Source organism: Silurus meridionalis, chromosome 6 (genome assembly GCF_014805685.1).
Source record: "Silurus meridionalis isolate SWU-2019-XX chromosome 6, ASM1480568v1, whole genome shotgun sequence".
NCBI classification, from domain to species: domain Eukaryota; kingdom Metazoa; phylum Chordata; class Actinopteri; order Siluriformes; family Siluridae; genus Silurus; species Silurus meridionalis.
Window position 1 is genome coordinate 14,909,064 of NC_060889.1, and position 21,213 is coordinate 14,930,276.

General features: G+C 36.5%; 1 protein-coding gene across 1 annotated transcript in view; it reads right to left on the bottom strand.

The window, feature by feature from the left end:
• Positions 1–10,416: 10,416 nt before the first annotated feature.
• dysf (dysferlin, limb girdle muscular dystrophy 2B (autosomal recessive)) overlaps positions 10,417–21,213 on the bottom strand; it is a 76,215-nt gene continuing 65,418 nt past the window's right edge. The window contains exons 50-58 of the mRNA XM_046850951.1: positions 19,842–19,984; positions 18,977–19,065; positions 18,790–18,885; positions 18,389–18,530; positions 15,299–15,398; positions 14,475–14,647; positions 13,012–13,121; positions 12,677–12,824; positions 10,417–12,146 (exon numbers count right to left, since the gene is read on the bottom strand). Coding sequence (XP_046706907.1) covers positions 12,087–12,146; positions 12,677–12,824; positions 13,012–13,121; positions 14,475–14,647; positions 15,299–15,398; positions 18,389–18,530; positions 18,790–18,885; positions 18,977–19,065; positions 19,842–19,984 — 1,061 coding nt within the window. The 3' untranslated portion in view covers positions 10,417–12,086. The remainder of the gene's footprint in view (positions 12,147–12,676; positions 12,825–13,011; positions 13,122–14,474; positions 14,648–15,298; positions 15,399–18,388; positions 18,531–18,789; positions 18,886–18,976; positions 19,066–19,841; positions 19,985–21,213) is intronic.

The window sequence follows — 21,213 nt, forward strand, 5'->3', positions numbered from 1 at the left end:
CGTACAGTGAAAGGAATTTTGTATTGCACTGTATAAAAAAGTAATTTTTTTAAGATACTGTTGGCAAAATATTATATTTATAATCCATGCAGAGAAATTTTTCAACACATGGAAAATGAGAGTTTCATATAATGCATATATTATTTAGGTGGAAAGACAAAAATAACTTAAGTCTGTGATTTAATGCGTTTTGACAGAGTAGGTGTTGCTCTCCTCATTATGGAAATTTCTGTTCAGGGAAAATTCGTTGTTCATGTTTCAAAAGAATTGTGAGTAGCTCAACAATTCTGACAGATTTTTTTTACTTTTATTATGAAATATACACATTCATTTCAATCATCCATTTCCTGTTCCATGGCTTGAATATGTTCTTTGAAAGGTAACAAAAACAAAAAGTCACTTTGCAATCTCACAAGTCATCATTGAATGGGGGCTACTAAATGTATTTTGAAAACACTATAGTACAGTATAAAGTAATACACAAGAAAGTCCTTCTGCAAAAGAAGAGGTGAGAAGTAACAAAGTATTAAAGTTATTGTACTTAAGTAGATGTTTACTTCACTATTTATTTTTCGCACAACTTTTTACTTTCATTCGTTATATTATTTACACAAATATCTTTACTTCTTAGATTTTCAAACCAGGCTTGTTACTTTAGTTTTAATAAATTGGGTGAAATGTCAATATCTTTTCTTCTCATTGCAGACATTTTCAGGCCATCAACCTATTTATTGTCATTGTGCAGCTTTTTCAATCTGCCACTGGTGTATAATTTCCTGCCTCTCATACACCACTAGATTACAAAGCTAACAACGAATAAGGCAGAAGGCAACAAAAAGTATGGGGTTAACGTGGATGAGACAGATGGAGTTAGCGATGTAAACATGACTGAGACATTCCTGATCACCTGATTATTATCATTATCATCATTGTCATCATCATCTTTTCTCTGCTTGTGTTATATACGGTGGTTGTTCATCCTTTGGGTAGAAATGATTTAAATTAATTTTGTTTTAGTATATTAGTATGATGTGAGGTCTGGTTACCAGTGACACTAAAACAGCTAGTAGTAATGGATACTTTGACTTAAGTACCTGTCAGAGCCCAAATTTCTTTACTTTACCTTGAGTGAAAAAGTATAAGTTGCATAGGTCGTAAGTCGACGACTACCTGTAGGTGAAATGTTGCCATTTTTATTATATGCAAAAGAGAATTTTATATTACAGTTCCAACAGTAATATGCCAAACAAAAAATGGCAACATTTCACCTACAGGTAGTCGTCGACTTACGACTTATGCAACTTACGGACATTTCGACTTTACGACCACAATCGCTAGCCGCGGCATACGACAGTGCATACCAGCTTCCGGCATAATTTCACAGTACTGTACATATAGCCTACTCTACTTATGACTAAATCGTTTTACGACAGTGCGTACTAGCTTCCGGCATCATTTCACAGTACTGTACATATAGCCTACTCTACTTATGACCGTGGACGTAAGTCGATGACTACCTGTACTGTACTGTACATCACACATACATTGGTATTTCTTTTAATCGATAATTTTATTGGTAATTGGTAACACTATTACACCTTCATAGAAACAGAGAGCATTGTTTTTATTATTATTTTAGCACGATGTTAACCTCAGTTTCCTGGAAACTTCCTCATTTCTCACACTTTTGTGTATGATCAAAACAATTATTGATAATATAAATAGCCAAAAGTTTTGATAGGAATTCAATGGAACAAGATGTGAGTTTTTAAAGGGCAAGAGACCTGCTTAATCCAGTGAGGAATGAAAATGAGAAAGTGAGAAAGAATTTATACTGAAAGTTGCCTCTCTATCTCCAATACAATGTGAAGAGTGTTGTTTTTTTCTTTGATAAATATTAAGGGTAGCTTTAAACTTTAGTGGATAAAATTTTTCCATTTTCCCAAAGAGTCCAATCAAGCAATTGCAAGTCAGTGGTCATATATAAAACTTATGGGGGTCAGATAGGTTTCACAGATAAGGTTTAGTTTTAGTACTGAGTGGGTTGAATAAAATTGCTTTGGTTTAAGAGGGATTCTTGACCTTGAATATGATAAGGGCTTTAATGTTTAGTATGTTTTTAAATTTTGCATCTAGATTTAGCACTTCTATGGCAAAATGCCTTACTGGTAACAGAAAGCAGGTAAATGTGTTTAAAGGTACATGAAACTAAACTAGAGTTCTAGGATCTTTGTCCTCTGTTGGTGTAGTTGTGAGGATCTGGTGTGACAGGAGTGTTTTCAATAAAGTTTTGGGAATTCAATTCATTACAGCTAAGAAGCGTATGTTCACTTGCCGTACACAAAATAGCCTAAACCTAGATATGTTCTTTTCCCTCTCTTGTAATGTAGAACCCATCAGTTAATAGATTTCCCTATCAGAGGAAGTTCCAAAATGCCAACCTTTAGCTGTAACTCAATTTTTTATGAAGTTCAAGTGCACATTTTGTGCAATTAAAAATGTGATGGTATCATGTTAATATTTAACTGACATATAAAAGTTTTGTATGTCTAGACCTAATTCCGCTGAACTCTAATATTTCTGTGAAAGGTAGAGAAGACGGTGACCACCTTACTGCTTGATGAAAATATTTTTCATTTATTGTTCCAAGTCTGGCATCTATGGTTCAACAGATTAGTAAAAAGAATGACTGAAATGTCTTCCATATGACTGGGAAAAACATCACTACTAAGCACCACTCAAGTCCCGAATGGCTTTCTTTTGGAATAAAACCTGGGGTTTGGTTTTCCTTTGCTGAAGGACAATTCCTGGGAACATGCTGTACTGGCTGTGGTGAAATTACAGTGACCAAATCGACCTCAGGCCAGGTGTAATAAGCCAAAGCCTCATCATAGCAGTCAAAACATTCCTGGAATTCATATTGAGACACATGTCTTCCTCATCATGGAGAGAACTTTGACGGTAAATATAATAAAATCATGTGATCTTGTTATTTTTAGTAGCAGAACTGGCATACCACAATGAGATTCAAATTGTGGTGATATCTCACCAGATTGTAAGCTTGAAAATTCCTTCATGAACAGTACATTGTTGACTTTTACTGCTCATTGAGAACTGATAATAAGTAATGTGTCTGCCATTCAGGCATTTTCTTGATTGCAATGAAAAATGTCATTCATGTAATGGAAATGTATCTGATTTAATTGCCCATGCAAATGAGAACCTCTTTTTTTTAGCTTGGCATATTTCAGCATCCTGCTTTGCAATGGCCTTTAGGGTAAAGGAAAAGGCTGTGGGCACAATAGAGGAGGCCAAAAGAATGAAGTGGTAAAACTGAATGCCACTGGGGATGACAATGTAGCCGCCCACAACAAAAGGACATATTGTGCAAACCCAGTTCTTGGGCTAAAAAAATAATGAGTTGAAAGAGGCAATGCCCAAAAAGGAAGGGCAACACTTAAGATCCCACAATGTCAGATCAAAGAATTGGGCATTTTGTCAGTTCCTACAAGTTGACCTCTAATGTTTCCTCTTGATGTAATGAGAGGAAATAGATGGTGTCTGAGTAAAGTTTAGTTCCCAGACCTCCCCACATGAGCCTTATACCTCAACTGAGAAACCACAGGTCAAACACTTGTCTTCCATAACAGAAGGTCCTGTAGGGTCATGTTTCCAATGATCACCTTTTTTATTAGCTTGATCTTTTTCAGTCAACAAATGGAACCTAATTCAAAATTTAAATATTAATATGATCTTATTATTATTTTATTGAGATATTACCACTTTTATTAACATACTAATAAATTCTTACACCTGTATTTTTTCCTCAAATAAATGTTCTTTCTCCTATAACTCTAAAACACCACATATCTTACTTGTTTTACTTTTCAGGCTCTATTTGTCTCCCAGGCTCTGTGGTAGGTCGAAGTACCAGACAGAGCCTTAGCAGGAGCGTCTTACTGTCAGGGTGGCAAACTCAGGAGACCACAAAACCACGGCATTCACAAAAGTATGCTTAGAGTTTTTTTGTGTGATGGATTTTATGTGGTGTGTGTGCATGTGTGTGTTTGTGTGTGGATGCCACCCCACTGCTTGCAGAATGCATAAAACAGGCAAACAATTACATTCACAGTGCCATAAAACCACTCCTTGGGTAGCATTCTCATAATGGGCTTTTAGAGAGCATCGCATGGACCAGAACAGCATTTAAAGAGCAATGCAGGGCGACCTGTTCTTTTAAAAGCAAAACGATCTTGGATTTAATCCAAGATATGGCTTTTCCTTTGCACAGGGACCTCACAATTTCAGTTTCAGTACCTAAGATCTATTAAAATCACAGATCAATACTATTGCGAAACAGTATTTTAGTGTAAAATGAAGTACATTTATACACTTTTCATTGTTATCTGTGTCTAGATAATAAAAAATACTTTATCAGAACAAGCCAATTTATTTTAGAAAACAAAATGTCTAAACACATGAAAAAAACATGGTTGTGTGGCTCATAAAATTATATAGCTTTTTCCATTTCAGAGTGAAAAATTCCTCCTTGTTCTTTTATAAATCTCTCTGTTCTCTTTCTGTTGATAATTATGTGTAAAAAAAAAAAAAAAAAAAAAAAGTTAATACGTATGTATATGATTGCTAAATTGACTTTAAAAGGCCACTTATTGAAGCTATTAAGCAGTTAGCTGCAAAACCAGAGATGGTTAATGGATGGTCTGTGTATATATATCCCAAATCACCCACTTCTCTGTTGACATCTCTGTTGTTTTGAGAACTATTAATCTGTTAATTCAATTTGCCTGATAATGGTCTTTTTAGTCTACAACGACTGGGGGTTGATTGCCCAAGGATTGGAATTGCCAAGTTAGCAGTCAATGCAGATGTTGTTTAATAGGAAAAACTATTTGATGTCTGAATTTTTCCATGATCTCATTTTAGAGACAGTAAAACATTTTTAAACGTTGAGAATCAAAAATGCCTCACCTTTGTAATTACAAGATGAGCAATAGGCCAGCTACATAGGTAATACAATTTAAGCATAGCTTAAAAAAAACCTCAGCAAAGCATGATAATATGAACCCCAGGAAGTAATTTAAATGTGCAGAGTAGAGCTCAACATCTCCAGTTTGGTAAATGTATAGTCAAATCTATTCGTCTACTTACTAACTAACTCGTTTTTCTTGTATATTGTTAGAATTATAAGAGTTGAGGTTAGAAATGGCTCTTGCCTCCCACCCACATACTCAGTGGACAATGGTCAAGGAGCACAGGAAGTTCACCAAGGCTGAAATAACATAGCCAAGCTTTAACACAAGGAACACACACACACACATTACCTACACAAACTAAAAAATAGGGAGAGAAAAGCTTAAAGCATGAGAGAGAGAGAGAAAGAGAGAAAAAGAGACGGAAAGGTAGCAATTAAGGAAAACTCAAAGGCCATCAAAATACAATTATATAGAGACATATGCTGACTGGAGAAGTTCTAAAATTTAAAATAGTTTAGTGCATGAGGCCATCTCTCATTCTCGATTTCTTTTTAAATACAGCCTCCTATGGCTGAGCTAGCTCTGACCAATCCAAATCAATTTTCCATTGAAAATGCATCCTTTGATAAAATTGTACCATAAGGAATCATTCCTTCTGAGGGATCATTTTTTTATTAAAACCTTTTCACCAGGAAATTATTCCTCCAAGAATGCCCTATAAGACTGGTGAAAAGATCTGAGAGTTTTTAAACCCATGGAAACACAAAGCTGAGTTTTGGCCAAGCAAATCAGTTTGGAATTGATTTAAGATGACTCTTTAAAATTTCATGCTTTCTATCATGCATTCTGTGTTGTACAGTAGTTGGACAGAGTGTTCTGAGAATCGCAAAGAACATGATGCCCTCAAAACACTGGATAATCCTAATACAATTTAAACAGAAATATTTGGTATGCTTTTTTTTTATTTTGCAGAATGTCATTGTAGTTTGTACAGATGATTAATCTTAAGCATACTCTAATCTTTCAATTCATTGTGGAAAAATAGCCAGTTACATCATAAAACGTGCATACATATACTGTACACCCCACCTTTCTACATATAGCACTTTTCCACTGTATATATCAAATCATCCAAACAGGGTTTCATTTCACGGACAGTAAACCCACAATTATGACTTTTTAGTGCAGACCGGTGGGCTATATTTGAATTGTTGGACAGCAGTAACTTTGTATAACAGGCTGCCAAAATGTGGTGCAATCTAAGCAAAGGCTAGTAGGTGCAGATTATATCACTGTGTTACTGGGTGCACTGGGAGCTGTAATATGAACGTTTCCCTCCATTGTAACCAGGTTACAGTGAGTCAGAGACTGAGTGTTGTGGCCTGCCGGTATTGAGTCACATTCAGCACCATGATTTATTATGTAGTAATATTTCCTCCACAAACTACAAAGACATATTTACAAGAGTCATATTGAAGCACACACCAGTCTATGTAACACCAGTGTAATTAAGGCTTTCAACAAGTTTTGTGTTAAAATCATTGTAAATAACAGAGTGCTTTATCTGTTTTGATAAACATTAAGTTGTAAAAGTAAATGACTAACAAGGAGTTATTATTACTGCATTACATTTTGATCTTCCATAAAGGATCATGGATCAAGGTCATGGTGTATCTGGAACCTTTCTCAGGAGCACTAAGCAAGAGGCAGGATACACCTGTGATGTTCATGACAGAAACAAATGCACACAAACAGTCATACATTCAATTTACAACCCCTTTACAAATATGTGGTTTTAAGTTGTGAAGAAACTGGAGAACTTAGAGGAACCCCAGATACAGACACAGAGAAGTCTATGCAGACAGTAACATGAGCTCTGGATTGAACCAAAAACAAAGATACCCACTGCACTACCTTACCAAATATCATTCCACCAAATTTTAGATATTGTAAATTAGTTATTGGCTCAGATGTTTTAGTTTCCTCTTCTAGGTCCTACTAGGTATATTTGGTTTAATAATGAATGTAAGTAGACAATCATGATAATGAAGCTACTTATTCACTGTTAATCACAAATACTTCAAAATACACTGGATGTTGATAGGAATTCCAGGATACGCCCCCTTATTGCAAATAACCTAATTTATAGAAGATGCAGATTAACTTGCTAACATATTTCTTTAAAATAACAGATGTTTAATCACCTGGAGGCCAAAGGTCAGTGCTAACACTCAGCAATAGTCCTGGTCACCCACTCTTCACTTTTATATAACTTTTACATTCACACTCTGGGCTTTGTTTCATGATAATTGTAGAAGTGCAAAAAAGGAATAGGAGTGTTATTTATTCCTACTTTTCATTGTGTTGATCTTTGTCAAGTCTGGCAAAGAGTGGAACAATTATAAAAAGACAACAAATTTTGGAGAATCATTTAGAGATTTTACATGGTGTTGTGACGTTCAACATACACATTTCCTTGAAAAACTGAATCTGCAGGTTTTTCCCTGCTGCGTCAATGATTAATGCTTGCATCACTTACAGCAGCTTTGTTGTATATTTTCTTGTGCACTTATGTGCCGACACGTCTAAATCCTCTCCTCTAAAATATAACGTTTATATCCACTAAATCCCATAAGCCAGACATTTGCTAAGTGTATAATTTATGTTTTTTTATGTTATGTTATGTTTTGTTTTGTTTTGTTTTTTTGTTACATTTTGTAAATGTATTATTTAATTATTTATTGTTGCCTTATCATGATTATTTACAGTACTCATTTTTATTTTTTCAACCACAACTGAGCTGCTTCTTTTTATGTTATGGATCAGCAGTAGTTTGGTTTAAGTATTGAGCTCGCGTTACTGAACATTAATAAAATACATCAAATCTATGTAAAAGACGTGTAATTAACAATGTAATTAACAATTAACAATGTCCTGAATTGCTTTTGTCTAACGTTAGAAAATAAACAAATAAACTACCTGCATCATACCAGCTCATTTTGCATAATTTCTCAGTTAACTTGTCATTTACCCAAGGTGCTTAAGATAATTCTTAAGATAAGTTTTTCCAATGTAGAAATAGATCACATGTTAATAAGAATAAGCTTTCATTTTATTTTTTCAATCTTGATCTCTCTCTCTCTCTCTCTCTCTTCTCTCAGTTTTACAGGGCAATGATTCACACTTGATTAAATTCCTGTTTTATTTCAAGGCAGGCCAGCTCATTTAAAGCGTCAGCAAGGCGACGGCAGTGAGACGAGGTCTGGTGGAGGTCCATTCCACATGGCAAACACTGAAACACTCAAACACTGTGTTCATGTGCCATAGCTTTTCAAAGTTCCTGTTGGTTAATGTGTTTTTATAAGGCTAACACCAACTACACACTCCAGGACTACACTACTTAGTGAGATAATAGGACTAGGTAACTGTGATGTGGCTCAGTTGCTACTAGCTGGGCAAACTACAATGTCTCTTGTCTGTTATCTTATGAAAGAATTAAAACCTATGAATCGAATTTAAATTCACCGTTTATATAAAATAACACAGATGTGCCCATAAAAGAATCTTTGATTATATGCAGTGCATTCTGAAAGAACTCAAGGCCCTCTTCTCTTTTTACAATTTTGTTATGTTGCAGCCTAATAATACAATAATTCTAATTAATTTTTTTTCCTCATTAATCTACACACAGTACCCAATAATGACAACGTGAAAACAAATTTATAGAAATGTCTTTAAATTATATATTATATATATATAAAACCCTGAAATATCACATAAGAATTCAGACCCTTTACATCAACACTTGTAAATGAGCTCATGTGCCTTCCTATTTTCATGACTGTTGCTGAGATGTTTCTACACCTTGATTAGAGATCACCTGTGAAACGGTTTATTGAATGGACATGATTTGTAAAGACACACACCTCTCTATAGAAGGTCTTGGAAAAAAACAAGCCATGAGGTCAAAGGAACTGCCTGCAGAGCTCAGAGACAGGATTGTTGCAAGGCACAGACCTGAGGATGACTACAAAAAAACATTGTGCTGCACTAAAGATTCCCAAAAACAGTGGGCTCCATAATTATCAAATAGAAAAAGTGTGGCACAACCAGGACTCTTTCAAGAGCTGTTTGTATAGTCAAACTTCAAATTGTGGACAAAAAGCCTAAGTAAGAAAAGTGACCAACAAACCGATGGTCACTCAGACTGAGCTCCGAAGGTTCTGTGTGGAGATGGGACAAAGTTGGTCAGGGTTAAGGGGAAGCTGAATGGAGCAAGCGATATCCTCAAAAAACATCTCTGTAGAGATCTGTGTGTCTGTGGACCGAAGGTCCCTATCCAGGTGTGCAAAGCTTGTGTCATACCCAAAATGACTCAAGGCTGTACTTGCTGCCAAAGGTCTGAATAAAGGGTCTGGTAAAGGGTCTAAATACTTATGCACCTGTAGTATTTCAGTTGACTTTATTTGAAAACATTTACAGATATTTCCAGAATTCTGTTTTTACCTTGTAATTATTGGGTTCTGAGTGTAGATTAATGAGAAATAAAATCAATTTGAACAATTGTAGTATCAGGCTGCAACAAAATAAAAGTGAAGGGGATCTTAATCTCTCTCTCTTATATGTATGTGTATATATATATATATATATATATATATATATATATATATATATATATATATATATATATATATATACAGTACAGACCAAAAGTTTGGACACACCTTCTCATTCAAAGAGTTTTCTTTATTTTTATGACTATGAAAATTGTAGAGTCACACTGAAGGCATCAAGGGCTATTTGACCAAGAAGGAGAGTGATGGGGTGCTGCGCCAGATGACCTGGCCTCCACAGTCACCGGACCTGAACCCAATCGAGATGGTTTAGGGGTGAGCTGGACCACAGAGTGAAGGCAAAAGGCCAACAAGTGCCAAGCATCTCTCGGGGAACTCCTTCAAGACTGTTGGAAGACCATTTCAGGTGACTACCTCTTTCAAACTTTTGGTCTGTACTGTATATATATAATATATATATATATATATATATATATATATATATATATATATATATATATATATATATATATATATATATATACACACACACACACACACACTCATGAAGCACTCAGCACTGAAGGATGATCACATAAACTCGAACCCACAGTCATGCTACATCAATGCAGCTTGGTTTAGAAAACCCTGAATATGCAGAATGTGTTTCATGCATACACCATTTTAAAATAAAATGTAATGTTGGTCTTGATGCAACAAAAGACAATACTACTGTTCAAGGCATATATTTTGTTGCTGGAATATTGCTATGTTCTAACCATTTATTGTCTGAAAATGGATGCTCATACAATTTTAAGCACAGTGAATTAAAGCCAACATATTTCCAACACACAAAGTACTCGATTAAAGATAGTGCAGCATGTTTTATTCAAAGTAACAGCAGTGTTGTATTCACAGAAATAGTAACAGGCAGGATTGTCATGTTTGTAACTTTAACAAGGCATATCGTTGACATAATAGCTAGTCAAAGTTGGAGTGAAATGTAAATCCTCAATTACTTTGGATGAACAGGCTCAGCCTATGTATATCAACAAAATGCAAAATAGAGCTATTTCAAATATTTTGTGACAGACTGTCCAGCATTAGTACAAGTAAACAATAGATTTACTCAATTTGATTACAGTGCAAAATCATACAAACCAAAAAAATAAAATAATCAAACACCTCAATCGTTTTTTAATTCTTGATATTCTTCCTCAAATTCTATTCTTTCTTAGTTTATAATTTTAAAAACAGTCTCACATTGAAATCATTAGAACAAATCAAGGGTTTTTTCTACACTTTTGGGCCAATACATGCACACTCCAGGAAATCAGAGAACAATTGCTCAGATTAACCTAGTCCTCTTGATCTGTGCTGTTCAGGATGGCACGCTGTAGCCCAAGATGTAAGATAAGCACACTGCTAAGACTTAAAAGCACACAAAGGTCAGTCTTATGTAATAGATGTAGCATTGTGAAGTAGTTATACACTTACATCCGTCTGACCATATATTAGTGGCTGTGCTTTAACCCCTGAGCTTGTGTTTCACTCAACACAGTAGGGAACATAACACATAACCTACTTCTGTCAGTATGTTTTATCATGCTGATTGCATTTTTATGAGTCGCTTTAAGTAGCCCTGACCTTTACCAGATGCATGATTCTAAACTCATTCAAATCACAACCTCCACATTATTTTACTGTTTAACATCCTTTACACACCCGCTCACACTCCTTTTTCTCAATACAGTCTGTCTTCATGCACACAAATATTAAAACACACACATAACTAGCACATAGCTGACAACAGGGACTTTTAGTGAGGGACTTCTATGGAGGCTTTGATAGTTAGACAAACATTGGGCCACTGACAGCTGGAGCTTTCCTAACAAGCAGGTTGCCTCAGACCATACAAGTTCACAGGATAAATCCAAGGCTTAACCTAAAGCATTAATGCACACTGAAAGCAAAAGGGGTCGGTTTTGAGGAATGAAGGCACAGGAGGAGGCAAAAGGCAATTCTGTCACTTTTTCTCTATGTTAAGGCATAAAAAAGGCCCTGGCTGACTTTAAGAAGGGCAGAGTTTTACAGAGAGCATGAAGAAGGGTTTAAATCAAAAAGAAAGATAAAAGTATATGTAGGGAGCCAAACAGAATTCAGAGGGAGCAATGAGTTCAGCATTAGGTCATAAACGAGGCCAATGGGCTCAAAGTTAACAAGCAAGACACAGGTCATTTGTACATGCATAGTTGTCAATCAGAGGCCCATACACATATCATTGTACAAGCTTATCTCTGTGTAACATCAGTTTAGACTTCAGTCCTTAAGAAGCTTGTTTTCTATTCAAGAAATTAGTAGGAGCAGCATGGATTTCTGTGTACACATACACAATAGCCCAGGTGCTATGGCTTGATTATACCACAGGAACCCAGTAACAGAGATGGAGGTGTTTGGCATGTAGTCGGCATAACAGTAGAAGGTGCTCTGATGAATGCTGAGCCCATCCTTCATTCTGAGTCTTCTGGAATTCCTCTGCTTATTGTTTCCCATTTCCTATTCCACTGAAGGGGCCCACGAGCCTCATAGCAAAATAGTTCTGCACGAATGGAAAAATTACATCAGGTCATTCAAATCGAAGCTCTGAAAAATGATGCAAATTCAAATGAGCGTGGTTATGTGCTTATGTGAATTTCACCTAGTGCTTTTCGAATTAATACTGTAAGGAAATTTATGAATACGTACCCTGTCTATGATCTTAACCCCAACATTCGTAACTTTTCATATAAACTGAGTCATGTGAATACTTTACGAGTTTCCAGGCATCAGACCATGTTGGGTGATTCACAAGAAAGAGACATAACCTAATTCTAATGGTAAAATCAGTAATTGAAACATTTTCCAGAACTGCCTAAGGAATAAATAAAATCAGGGCTTTCTAACTGAATCAATGTGTGACTATAGTGCACTTATCATCATTGAGCATGTGTGTGTGAGCAAGAGAAATATTTGATCCAGGTGCAATATTAAATAATGGTCCCCACATTCTTGAAATATGATCAGAGCGATACAAGCATTTCACACTCTACATCTATCCTTTGATCTATAAAATTACCATCCAGAACTTACAGGGAAAGCATACAGAAAGACTCCCAGGAAGAGCAGGATGAAGAAAAGAATGATCAGTAACAGTATGAGCCATTTAAATCTCCTCCATACTATGAACCTTAGAGTTTTATACGGAGAGGAGAACCACAGGAAGGAGGTTTCTGGACGTCTGCACAGAGATAACGAGAATTGTCAATGTCATAAATGTCAGTTATAAGCCTGTATTCACTTGTCTTCAGATTTCAACAAAAAAGAATGAATAAACACAACAATCTATGGTAATTCAGTTTAAATGTTCTTAATGGTTTATATTGTGTTTGGGGAAGTAACAAGAAAGGTTAAAAGAATTGACTCACTGTGGCTCTTCCAACCGAGGGTTCATGTTAGGCTCTTCTCTGCCCAGACCCGCAGGCCTTTCTTCCTGTTCCTGCTCTGACACAATCTCCAGTGTCATCTCAACCTTACCCTGAGGGACAAATTTCACACATTTACACATTTCCTGTACTAAGAAAGGAACAAAACTCAAAACATAGTCTAAAAAAAGGAAATTTGTTGATTTAAAAAAAAAAAATAAAAAGCAAGGCAGCAAGTGTTTCCTTGGGGACAAATGCCATGTATTTATGTTTTGGTTTCTGTTTTGATCCAGTCTCTGCCTTTCCATCCTGTTATTGGTTTGTTACCTGATTGTGTGCACCTGTTCTGTGTTACATCTTGATTTGTTTGTCTTTTTTTTATCCTCTTCTGTTTATTTGTAGTGTTGTAGAAGTTTCATTGCGCTATTAGTAAGTTAATATCTTAATATCTTAGCCCTGCATCTAAGTTCTGTGTTTCATTGTACTTCCTGCTTTTGACCCTTGCTGCTTTCCCTTGTTTCTGATTATGGATCTTTATTTATATTTACCTGACTGTGTTTACCTCCATGCTATTGACATGAGATCACATTCCTTGCATTTGCTAAATGAAGCTCAAATACACTTTAAACACGTGTATACTCATTCACCATATTACATGAGATTCAAATGTAAATTAAAGTCTTTCCTTCTGCTATCCAACTGTTAAACACTAGAGCAATACAGGAAATGGTATATATTGTGTTATTTACACTTTCTTAAAGGGTTTGTGATTTAAATGCCCAATCAAAAAGAGACTACTTTGCTAACAGATATACAGAATAAGAACTGAAAATAGTACCTATATAGAAATGATGAACAATACATATTTAAACAAACAAAAAAAAATCATACATTTTACAAACATATAAAACTTTCTTTCGGCTTCTCCCATTAGGCGTCGCCACAGCTGATCATCTGCATGTTTGATTTGGCACGTTTTTACGCTGGATGCCCTTCCTAACGCAACCCCCCCCATTTATCCGAGCTTGGGACCTGGACTAAGAGTGGCTGGGGTTGGTTCCCTTACCGGGGGTCAAACCCGGGCTGCAGCGGTGAGAGCGCCGCATCCTAACCACTAGACCACCAGGGACCCTCATTTTACAAACATATATTGCTTATAAATATATTCCAATAAAGGTGGAGCAGATGGTACAGCTGATTCAGCTCTGTGCTCAGGCTTAGATACTAAACAACCCTGAGTTTTTACTAAAAATGAATGAATAAATGAAAATAAATGTTTACTGCACCCCAACCACTGCCCATAGATGTCCATTGTGACTGAGTTTTGAGTAAACAGGCTTTCTTCTGTTCAAAGGAAGGATGTTGGAAGCCCTGTTCATGGTAATTTGTCATACACAACAAACACAGTACATGTGCATATTTTGTGTATAGCTACAAGATGTTTGTGTGTATTAGATGTCACTCACTGCTAAGATCTTCTCTCCTTGTCTGTCACACACACAAGGCCACCAGCCCTTGACGGTCTTTTGTTCAAAGAGAGACACCAGCTTGTCCTGGGGCTGAGAGAGCAGCTCTAGACCACATTTCTCAGGAGACTTCGCTGGCTTCAGCATGTGATTCAAATCCATTTCCAAACAACCTGACAGATTCAAAGACCAAAAGAAAAAATGCTATTTTTCTGTTTATCATTTATTTTTTTCTTGTCATTCTCTATTTAGGAAATGTTTTTGGCAGTTTTATACTTTGCCACCCAAAGTCTGTGTGAATGTAAATTTAACACAGTGACTGTATGATATATTGTTTAAACATACATGTACAGTACATACTCCATAACTCAATGTACATCATTCTTTTGGGAGTCATGTTCCTAAGACTATAACTCTTATCGTCCCTGAATGTGCTGATTTGCTGGAAATAAGTTTAATAAATGCAATAATAACAGTGGTCATGAAAAAGAATGATGGATTTTTGTACGGGTCCACTGTGTGTGGTGTAGCTTCAGGGACAAAGGCTACAAGTTACATAGGTTCAACCTGAGGACCAGACATAAGTAACAAACTAATAAAGAAATGTATACAGACATATGCACCGCAATACACACGTGCATATAGAATATGCTTAAACATAAGGATTCTATCAACATGGTCCTATTTCATGCAGTGTTTTCACTTCTTGTACTGCTGTCATGTCAAGGCTGAGAAATGGGGCAGTCAAACAGTTTTGTGGTTTGGGAAAGTTTAACACCACTGAACTTGCTGAGTTGGAGGTCTGGCTACTTGTGTGTTCGTACCAAGGTAATCGTCAAAGGAGAACTTGTCATTGTCCCAGATCTGAATGGTGAGTTTAGGAGGAATCTTTGTTTCAGCCTTATCCAAACTCCAGAAATGCTCCTGCAGACAAAGAGAATATTTTTACAGTAAAAATATGTATGAATAATGCTTAATTATTACAGTAATCAATGTGCTTACATGCATTTAATAATTAAAATTTTAATATTAATCTACATGAGTCAATCAATAATTAGATTTCTTTTAGTTGCAATACTGCAAGTAGTAAAATTATAATTAAAGCTTCTGGGATAAGGGGAAATTGTTGTTCTTAAAGAAAGAATAAATGATTAGTATTGACCATTTTTAATAAATAAAAACTATTAAAAAAAAAGTCTTAACCAAGAAAATAATGACAGGCTCTCCAGAATGGAAAAAGCCATGCATTTAATAGGACATTTTTCTTTACATGCTTTACATACAACACGTTTAAAAGAACAAGCAGCAAATAATAAGACAATAACAAGCAGTAAATATTATGTGCAAAAAGATAATAGTAACTTAAGATAATAAAGGCAGAGCTGTAAAATCAAACACACTAAGGTTCTGATCTATAAATGTTTAATCACCTACAAGGTCTATGACAAATTGCATGTTTTACATAAGCAAAATAGCAAGTTTCCCTCAATAAATATAAGGTGATTAATATTTACAATTTATTACACTTACATAATTTTAGTAATTCATTCATTTTACATTCTTAAAATACAATTAAATGTAATTAATAAATTTACATAAATTAATGAAGAATGAAATCTATGGATTTTGAGACAATAAATCAAGATTGTATTAGAATCTAAAAGTGAATTAATACTACTTTAGTATTATAGATTTATAGTCAAAAATCTTCTCGTATTTGCACCTTATATAATAATCATTATGCAATCAATATTACCCAAAGTATTTAAAGTTCTTATGTATTCCTACATATACAGTACACTGTATGGAAAAAGTATTGGGACACCTGATTTCTCCAGCCATATATGATCCTCAAACAGTTATAACAAAAATTGAGTCATATGATTACATATAATGTCTTTGGATGTAGTGGTATTACATTTTTCTTTGAACTAAAAGACCAAACACAGGTTTAGCATGGCAATGCCCCTGTGCACTCTATGAAGGTGCTGTTTGGTTCACATGGTTTGGAGCAGAAAATCTTAAGTAGTCTGCTATAGAGTTTTGCCCTCAACCCTACTGAACACCTTGAACTCTGACAACCCCCCAAACCTCATCACCCTACATCACTGCTTGATTTTACTAACACTCTTGCAGCTGAATGAACACAAATTTCCACAACCACACTTCAAAATCTAGTAAAACATCTTCCCAGAATAGTGGAGGTTATTATAACAGCAAATCGGGTCCACAAACTGTCCATATAGTGCATTTTGTTAACAAAATAAACGTTCATGACTGCAGTATTTTTAATCATTTGAACAGTGGTTCATTACATCCTGTGCATTTTACTTGGTAAGCAATTATGCATATGTAATGGAAAATTCAGTTTACTCTCCTGGGCAATCTTTTTGAAACCATCAGCTTTCACTGAACACTGATCATTTGCAAAAGCCTCATTTACATACATGTGATGTCATTTAAACAACTCTGCATACAAATCTGTGCTCTTTATTTAAATCTTAAAAATCTTTAAAATAATTAAATGTGTTTTGGCATGACCTGAATTAATATATTCTTATTATGTTGACATGAAATATAAAACCTCTCTAATTAACCTACTCAATGTGAACATCTTGTCATCCTGTTTCTCAGCATTTTAATCACTTTACCTATTAAACATTTAATTAGTAGATTAATGGGAGATTTGTAGAGACATTTTACTTTTTTTTCTGATTGTTATGTTATTTTTTCCATCCAAATACATGGGATAGGGTTGTTTTTTTTTTATTCTTGGGCACAAGTGCAGAAAAAAGTAATTATGTAATGAATAACCTTATCATGGGGCTTAAGGGGCAGGTGTCTTTAAATAAATAAGTGTAATTGTAGTGAGAAAGGAAAATTATTTAAGTAAAAATACCAATGAGAGGCAGATGTAAACTGATAGACCTTGAGAGTGACTGAGAAAGCCTGAGTGAGAAAATGATGGAGAGAATGTGAGGGGGAAAGAATTAGACAGTAAGTGAGAGACAGAGTTAGAGTGTGAGCAGAAGAGAATATAACATGACAAGCTTTGCTAGGAGAGAGTGTCACTACAACCCCACTTCTACACCTGGCAGCCAGACAGGATGCCATCAGCGTGACAGCACAAGCGTCGTACAGTAGCAGTAGTTGATGTGAGCAGCAGCACTGTAGGGATAATGAAGTCACGCCCTGAACCCGTAAACAAGACTTGTCTGTCTGCCTGACAACCATGCAATGCTCCAACCAAAACAAACTCTCACACCGAATCTATCACTCTCCTTTTAATGCACACAAATGTCTTCGTAATGTATCGCTTCAATTGGAGCATACTCCAGAAAACCCTGAGCCAAAAGTGGATCTATCTACTGACAGCTGACATAATTGCCCACTCTGGGTGTAATGGGTGCAACCGCTATCTTAAATCTTACCATAACTGATCTCTTGCTTGCCAAAACCTCATGCTAAGTACCCTGTCCATCACAGCTGTTTTCCCTGAACCAGGTTTGGCTGGGATGAAGGGTAAACATGCTTTGACGAGATTTCTTGTACCTTGTTACGGTATGAACAAAGCAGCCGGCCAATTTCTTCAATCGGAGACGATTTGTTCTCTTGTATGTCTCTGCTCTGAGAATTTCCATAACAAGAGCTTTCTGCGGCAGCTCTAAAGATCACTTAGGCCTTGTGCATTTACCCAGAGAGCCTCGACTAAAACTGTATGACCTGATCAGGCCTTTAGATTACCTTTGAGTACTACTTTCACCACAGGCTGATTTAAACAATTATTTTTGCCTGTATCATGATGGCCATTTAGCGCTAAAAATCTTGTGCCAAATGTAACACAAGAAATAATGATGAATTTGAGCTTGTTTTGTACTGTAGTATATTTTCACCTTCATACAGGCGGAAATTACCTTTTTGTCAATAGTGCAGAGTTGTTCAGCAGGTAAGTAATGGAAGGGAAAGAGGAGCCTCCAGTTAAAGTTACCCTCACCACCCAGCGAGCGATAATGTACATCAGTTTTCTGCTTGTTCCCATCATGTCCATGCATCCATCTGAAAGTGCAAAACAAAATCTAGTTACCCAACATGACATCTTCACTAAGACAATGGCAGCGGGTTTGACAGATTGCTCCTGTTGCCCTGCAACTGTGTTTGTTTACACGGTTCACTCTCTTTTAGCATCTTACTGCTACTATTAGTCACATAGGCAACAGACAAACAAGGAAATGTGTGACAAAGGAAACAATAACCAAGCAAAATCACACATCTTCACAGGCTTAACAACTTCATTAGAACATCATGCTGGACATACCCTTTTACATAAATGTCACTCATCCTCTCGCCTGTAACACTGACATCATCGAGTATCACATCGCTTGTGTTCCATATTATGCAGCGTAGAAAGAACCTGTAAAAGAATACGGTGCAAAAATGTTGAAAAGAAAAAAAACATTTATTTTGTACTGTAAAAAAGTGTAAGTTATTTTTGAAAATCCTACTTCTTTGCTTTGCGTGGGGTGATGTTGAAAGGTGGTCCTGGAGGACCCATAGATTTAGGGAAGAGATCCACCCATAACTGTAACCGCCCCTGAATACAAGCATTAAAAAGTGTTAGTCAGAAGATAATATACAAATACACAATGTTCCAAAATGAGAGGTACATATACTCTGATCAGGTATAATATTATGACATTATAACATCATTAACAGTGGGTGAATAAGACTGATTATCTCTTCATCATGGCACCTGTTAGTGGGTGGGATATATTAGGCAGCAAAGGAATGTTTTATCCTCAAAGTTGATGTGTTAAAAGCAGGAAAAATGGGCAAGCATAAGGATTTGAGCTGAGTTTGACAATGGCCAAATTGTGAACTGGATCATCTCCAAAACTGCAGTTCTTGTGGTCTGTTCCTGGTCTGCAGTGGTCACTATCTATCAAAAGTGGTCCAAGGAAGGAACAGTGGTGAACCGGCGACAGGGTCATGGGCAACCAATGTTCATAGACGCACATGGGGAGCGAAGGCTGACCTGTGTGGTCCGATCCAAAAGACCAACTATTTAGGACAGTCAGGACTGTTTTGGCAGCAAAAGTGGGACCAACACAATATTATGCAGGTGGTCATAATGTTCTAATGCCATTAAGGCCATAAAGTTATACCTGGTCAGTGTATATGAAAATAAATAACTCTCCATATTTGTATTTTTTATACCTTTAAGCAAACCTAGTTGTAAAATGTTAATTTTACATTTATTCATTCATGTTTGCTACAAAAATAAAAATCACATGGGCCTTTATTGTTTACTATTTTCAGGTGCTGCACTGCTGCCCTAGTATTTCACAAAGAAAACAAAACAAGTGTGACCTGTTCTATGTCGGGTTGCATTGGGCTGTATAGAGCCCTAGTCTCCACGTGTTCAGGCACAAGGCCTTGTCTCCTCAGCACCAGCAGAGCCAGCCGCTCCTGCAGTGGCCCGAGGTGAGGATTTGCTGGCTTTGCCTCATCTACTGAAGAAATGAAGTGACAGACAGATCAATCATCATTGCATTAATATTATGGTGTATATGTGTAATGAACGCATGCATGTAAGTGATTTCCGGAATGTTCACTATGTGTATTTGTTCAGCATACCAGGAAATAGCTTCAGCCAAATGTCTTTTTCTTTTTTCTTTTAACTTAATATTGTAAAAGTGATGTGCAGTAAGCATAATATTCACCGCAATATTGTTTTTGTGTAAAAAATATCAGGACTTGACCCTCCAATTCAAGCTGAAGTAGGCAATTGAAACACATCTTTATAAAGTCATCAATGAAATGTTGGGAGAAAGGGGTGGGGTGTGTGTGGGGGTGGACGGACTGTAAAGTAAATTCATGAAGCATTCCATTTCTATGGTCTGAAGAGTTCATCCTTCTCAGTTCTCTGGATGACCCAATGATTACTGTGTTGCTCTAAGAGAAACTTTTTCCTCTTCCAAGACAGAGAGAGAGAGAGAGAGAGAGAGAGAGAGAGAGAGAGAGAGAGAGAGAGAGAGAGAGAGAGAGAAACAGAGAAACAGAGAACGCAGTTTCCTCTTTTGAGTTAATGGACTCAAACCCTGTGTCACATCCCTGAGGGAAACATGGTCAGGGTGTAGAGAGGATAAAAACATGAGAGTAATAGAAGCACACAGTCAACCATGAAAAAGGTGGAAGCCCAAAAAGGCCACCTGACAATCACTTTAGCATGGGTCACTATGGTTACGTGGAGGGGAAACAAAGCGGGTTAGTATTCCTTGGTGGTGAGACGAGAACTGGAGGATGGAGAGAGCTGGAGAAGCCCACCGCAGTGTTGACCTTGGCTAGGTTAAATGAGCGCACTAGCGCATTGTAAATTTGGAGCTGACCTTGGAACGATGGCTGCTTAGTCTCCCTTGCTGTGTGCAGTGCCTCAATAGTAAAATGGAGAAAACCTTTGTTTGGCTTTATTTGTCAGTTATCATGCTTGGAGTTTTGAACAGAGGAAACGAGACAAGTCGGGACACAGTAGGGGATAGTAAGTAGGGGAAATAAGCAGAACACTAATTGCAACCTTTTCTGAGGAGTGTTTCAGCAATGAGGGATATGGGATAACTATGCCACTGGTGTTGAATGTTTACATGGGATTTAGCAATGCTATGTGCATAATGTGCAAGCATTTATTCTGCTGATATAGGCCAAGCAGGGAAGTGTGTCTTTATCTCCTCTGCAATGCCACACA